The 6,000-nt window shown below is 36.0% G+C and overlaps 1 protein-coding gene across 1 annotated transcript in view; it reads left to right on the top strand.

Annotated features, from left to right (window-relative positions):
* Positions 1–6,000, top strand: part of cacnb4a (calcium channel, voltage-dependent, beta 4a subunit) — a 28,203-nt gene that overhangs the window by 15,485 nt on the left and 6,718 nt on the right. The window contains exons 3-4 of the mRNA XM_054616008.1: positions 3,132–3,251; positions 4,658–4,780. Coding sequence (XP_054471983.1) covers positions 3,132–3,251; positions 4,658–4,780 — 243 coding nt within the window. The remainder of the gene's footprint in view (positions 1–3,131; positions 3,252–4,657; positions 4,781–6,000) is intronic.

Here is a 6,000-nt window from a genome sequence, read left to right as displayed (position 1 = left end):
CATCAAAGTCCTACTTCTGTTATTGTTTTTATTGAGAGACCCCGTAGCAGCAGAAATGACACACTGTGCATTCTTTGTTTTACATTTATAATTAGAGAATGTGGTTATTTCCTCCCATAGTAAGAATACAGAAGTTATTTTAAAAAGGTAAACTTTGTTAGGACACACTTTGTTTCTGAATACGCTGTTTAATCTTCTCAGCTCGTGGCTTCTATACTGTTAAAGGATATTTCACTTTGTTTGTATAGAAGTTTGTGCTCTTCGGTGATGTATTTGTCGTTGGGATTTGAATACTGAGCAGGAAGTCGTCTGTTTTTGTGTTTCACCACCGAGCTGCTTTGATTTTAGAACATGAAAGTGAAGGAGTGATTAATATTCATGAACTCGTGGATGTATTATGTCACGGACGTTTTACTATGATGTGTACAGCATTGCATCATACAACATGGTTCCACATCATTTTTACACGGTCACAGATTGTTGCATGCAAAAATGCAATCTTTTTTCATGTACAAGGACAGAATTTGTCGTTTTAGTTTTTGTCACTCAGAACGATATTAGGTTACAAAACAAAAGTTAGGCTTTGTTTGAACATTGAACTTTCAACCAGGAGGCCGGTGTTTGTGTCTCAAAGTGTAATTGTGACATGTTTTCCGTACTTATATTATGTTGTTTAAGTTTTACTTACTTATTTTAAACTTATTTTTTTATTCCTAAACCTAGCTGCGGCCGTTTCACCGTAACGACGTGGCATAAAATGACACTGGAAAAGCTTAAAATGTATATCATGACCCATTAAATAAAATAAAAGGATGTCTTCCCATGAGACCAGGTTGGTCATAGAGACACTGTGGGGCCAATGAATCATAAACAGGCGGAAATTTCCAGTTCTGAATAGTGAAGCCGGTGGGGAAGTGTCTTAAAGCTGCATTCTCTCTCCTGTCCACCAGGGGGCGACTCCTCTGGTTGTATAGAAGTCTATGAGAAAATGACTCTACTTCTCTCTTGATTTATTCCCTCAGTAAACATTGTAAACATGAGTTTATGGTCTCAATCTCTAGTTTCAAGTCTTCTTCAATACAGCATGATGTTCATTTAGTAAATGATGCTCCATTTAGAGTCAAACAGACCATAAAGCAGGGGATGCTTTAGGGCGGGGCTACACACTGATTGACAGGTCGACACCAGAGACGTATACGGCGTCTCTACGTCACTCCTCCTCAGTCCATATATGGTCACTTCCTGTTCACTGGTTGTGAAAAAAACAACACGGCGAGTCCGGTGCACTGACCCTGTTGTTCCTCTCCTCCCAGAGTTCATGCTGATGAAACACTGGGAGGAGAGGAACAACAGGGTCATTACTCAGCTGAAGTGTAGCGTGAAGTTCAGATTCAGTGTTACATGACAGAAACATCTCACTCCATCACAGAGATGGAGAACAGCAGCTAACTGGACCAGAACAGAGCGTGAAGAACGCTGCTGTGAAGTGAATTCATTTCAGTCCATAAATTATATGAAAAGATTATGAAATATATGTTTTTAGTCTGTGTTTATTCTCCTTAGTTATAAAGGTTTTCAACCAATGCCACGCTAGAGTTTTCTGCATATTACAAGTAATTATTCTAACATCTTATTTTCTCTGGAACTAATAATAAAATGCCCAAGTATTGGTAAATAGCAAGTTTTATAATCTCCAATTACTTGTTCTGACTACGTGGTGAACTTTCTCAAACACTTACAGGTTATCAAATGAAGGTTAACGTAAGTTAGATGATGGAGACAAGACTCCTCTCTATATCTGAAGGTTTTCACAGAGGGGTTTGATCAAATATAATTACAATGTTTTATTGCTTAAAACACGGAGAAAACTGATTTTTTTTTATAGCTGTTGATAGTATTTTCTGATTTAAAGAGTCACACAAAGAAATATTCCCTCAGTAAAAACCTTTCACTCTAATATCAACAAAATGAAACAAGAATTTTGAACCTGAATTTATCAAATGTTCACATTTATGCTCTGGAAATGAATGAAAATTAGCACGTATTTAATAAGAGAATGTCTCATTTGTATATTTAAACATATTCTATTAGAAAACGTGTAGTAAAAAAAGAATTGTCTTAATTAAAGTGATCAAATGGGGAAGTTTCATGCTGTTAAATGTGATTCACCTCTAGTGTCTCTACTGTATAATAATGTGAGAAAGAAAAAGAAAGATTATTACAATATATGTAATAGTTACATTAGAAATATTCTTTTATAAAAGGTTTAGAGGTGTTTTCTATGAGATTACAGACAGAAGGGTGTCCCCCTCCACATCAGTTACCATGGTGACCAATGAGGCTTCCCGAGTCTCTAATTTTATCCCTACATGTAAAAACTCCGTCTTTCTGTTCTGATCCTCCATCAGTCGGTTCATCTTCTTTAATCTGTCGGCCTTTGATCCTGTATGGAGACCAACACAACGGGTCACGTGACTCATTCATGAGCTCGGTCTCTGTGGTTTTTAAGAAACAGCCTCTTATTATCTCCTGAATCTATTTGCACTGTTTTGCATGTAAACATATTTTGATTAGGTTATTTAAAAAATGACAAATCTAGTTTTATATTTTGTCCATGGGAGTGATTTAAAAAGATGATAATTGTTTGTCACTTTGTTTTTTTCTAAATTTAATTTGTTTCAATGTTTAAAAAAATATATAATTGTTCGGAAATAATGTTTTTTTACAGTCTGATTATTATGTTTAATATCATTTAGTTGCATGATTTTATTTAGTTTAGTTTTTTCAATTTTTGGGGGTTTAACTCAAACCAATCAGTAACTGTTTATGAATTATTTATTGGCTGGAAAAGTCAAAAGCATTTTCTGTTTTGTGTTGTTTTCCCATCAATCCAAAGATGCACTTTACGGTTCCCACTATAGATCAGCATCCACTTAATATCTTGTAAACAAAGTCAGAAAAAAGTGTTGGTTTCAATTCAAAACGAAATTTGTTTTTAGTTTGGAGCGTATGGTTTAAATTTTGTTTCATATTCCAAACGTGAATGTAAAAAGAAACGTTGTATCGTCAGTAAAACGGTGCTTTTTTCATCCTTCCTGGTAACATTTCCCTCCTGTCCCGTTGTCCTCCAGGGCTCAGCTGATTCCTACACAAGCCGACCATCGGACTCGGATGTTTCACTGGAGGAGGAGAAGGAGGGCGGCCGGCAGGAGAGGGAGCAGCAGGCCACCGTCCAGCTCGAGAGGGCAAAGGTCAGCTTCACTGGGGGGAATAGATTCAGTGATTCAGTCTGCTGCAGCAATCTGGCTCATACATGACAGAAGTCATTTATTGTTAAACTGAGCTTATTTAAATACACAAGAAAGATACAGAAGTGTGTCGAAAAAGGTGGTCAGAGGAACCAGTCGGGTTTACATGTGGTGTTGTGAGGTGCATCTAAACAAAACAAAGGTCAAAACAGAAGAAGAACTAAAGCTGCAACAAAACCAAAATGGTTCCTGCACCTTCAAGAAAGAAATGCTTTTATTATTAAAAATGATCCTGACAAAGCTGTTTTTCACAAATTGTTGTGGCTGTAATTCTCATTGTGGCCACAAGAGGCTGAAGTGCACACTATCACATGGTCTAAATAGAGCATTCATATTTTTTATATTTTCTTTCAGGTAAAGACTTAGATCAGACTTAAAATACAGATTATTTTTTCATTATTGCTTCTCAGGACTTCCGTAGAAAGCAGCAGCAGTGCTACTAGTAAGAACTCAGCTGTAATGCAGCATTTAAACTGGGATACATCAATATTTAAGCAAGTCAATTCATGATTAATAATAGTTTAATTAAATAAAGCCAGTAAAATAAAAACAGAGAAGAGAATTGAATAAATCAGTTCAAAGCAGAAAAAGCCCAGAAAGGATCGAAGGTGAAGAGAGGTGTTTGAAGCAGCCATCTTTGTAGTCTATCTTGACTACCTTGGAGTGAGATTCCCCACAGTGTGCAGGAGTGATCAGTGCTGCTGTGCTGCAGCCACCTTCACCAGGCGCTCTTCATCAGGAGCTCTTCATCAGGAGCTCTTCATCAAAGTCTCTTCATCAGGAGCTCTTCATCAGGAGCTCTTCCTCAGGAGCTCTTCATCAGGAGCTCTGACATAAAGTCTCTTCATCAGGAGCTCTTCATCAGGAGCTCTTCATCAGGAGCTCTGACATAAAGTCTCTTCATCAGGAGCTCTTCCTCAGGAGCTCTTCATCAGGAGCTCTTCATCAGGAGCTCTTCATCAGGAGCTCTCTTCATCAGGAACTCTTCATCAGGAGCTCTTCATCAGGAGCTCTTCCTCAGGAGCTCTTCATCAGGAGCTCTTCCTCAGGAGCTCTTCATCAGGAGCTCTTCATCAGGAGCTCTTCATCAGGAGCTCTTCATCAGGAGCTCTTCCTCAGGAGCTCTTCCTCAGGAGCTCTGACATAAAGTCTCTTCATCAGCGGCCTCCTGTCGTTTTGGGCTCTCTGCATGTGACGAGCACACTGCTGCTGTAAAACTCTCTCTTCACGCTGTAAACCACAGAATATACTTCCTGATATAACATTTCATATTCTGTGAGGTGATCTCTCGTACACATATTCACGTTTCCTCCTTATTGCTGTGATCACTCTTCTTCTTCTGGCTGCAGACTAAAGCAGTGGCGTTCGCCGTGAGGACCAACGTGAGCTACTGTGGCGCTCTGGATGAGGACGTCCCCGTTGGCGGCACGGCCGTCTCCTTTGATACCAAGGACTTCCTCCACATCAAAGAGGTACAGCTCCAGTGATGCTAAACCTGTGGCTCTGAAGGAGGATTAAGTCTGCTCCATCTTAGTTTATAAATCACATGAGCAGGCTTGATTTTATACTGGACATGGTCTTTAATCACTTCTTAAAAACTTTTTTTTTTACAAAACTTTTTTTGTAAATTTTATACGGACTGGCTTTCAATTGATGCCATCTTTTTATTGGAATTAATAATATGTTTTTATTATATTTATTAAAATTTGAATGTGATTAATTTAAAATATAAGTTGATTTTTAATTTTAATTTTAATTTTTTTTTTAATTTTTAATTTTTTTTTTTTTAATTTTTTTAATTTTTAATTTTTAAAATTTTTTTATATATATATATTTTTTTTACATTTTCTTTATATATATATATATTATTTTATTATTATTTATTTTTAATTTTTATTATTATTATTATTATTTTACTTTCATTTGTTTTAATTCAATTTAATTTAATTTATGGTTTTAGTTACATTACATTACATTACAGTCATTTAGCAGACGCTTTTATCCAAAGCGACTTACAGGAAGTGTATTCAACATAGGTATTCAAGAGAACTACTAGTCACCAGAAGTCATAAGTGCATCTCCTTTCTTAAACAAGCATCTTAAAGCATAAACCAGAGCAAAAGTATAGTGCAGAGGCAAATTAATATGAATACAATAAGTGCTAAGAGGAAGGCTCAGCTATTTGTTTATTTTTATCGTATCGATTTGTTTCTTTTTCTGTTATTTTGCCTCCCTTTAGCTTTGCTTTGTCTGTCAATGCACTTAGTAAACTGTTTTTAAAGGTGCTTTTTAAATAAAGTTATTATTACTATCCTTATTAAAACCAAATGAAAGTAAAACACAGACTATCTTGAGAAAACGACGTCTATTTAGCGGCTTTCTGGAGCTTTTGATCATACACCACAACTTCTGGATTAATATTAAATTGGTTCAACTTAATTAATCTTTTAGAGGTCAAAGCGAATCATGTTGGTTGTACTTAACTTATTATGTTACTATGATTATAGAAGACTGAACTGAATCAACTGAATGAAACTAAATGAGAATTTTTTTGCCTCTATTTTGTCGAATAATTAAAATATATCATAGTTCAATATATCTTTGACCTAACTGTTAGTTTCTGGTAAAATCAAAGAGATTTTATATGAGAAGTGCTTGTTTTAATGAAGGTTTAAAATGTTGCAAATCCACA

The sequence above is a fragment of the Anoplopoma fimbria genome, chromosome 16 (assembly GCF_027596085.1).
Source record: "Anoplopoma fimbria isolate UVic2021 breed Golden Eagle Sablefish chromosome 16, Afim_UVic_2022, whole genome shotgun sequence".
In the NCBI taxonomy this organism is placed as follows: domain Eukaryota; kingdom Metazoa; phylum Chordata; class Actinopteri; order Perciformes; family Anoplopomatidae; genus Anoplopoma; species Anoplopoma fimbria.
The sequence above is the reverse complement of the archived record's forward strand: the minus strand, read 5'-3'. Positions and strand labels throughout refer to the sequence as shown.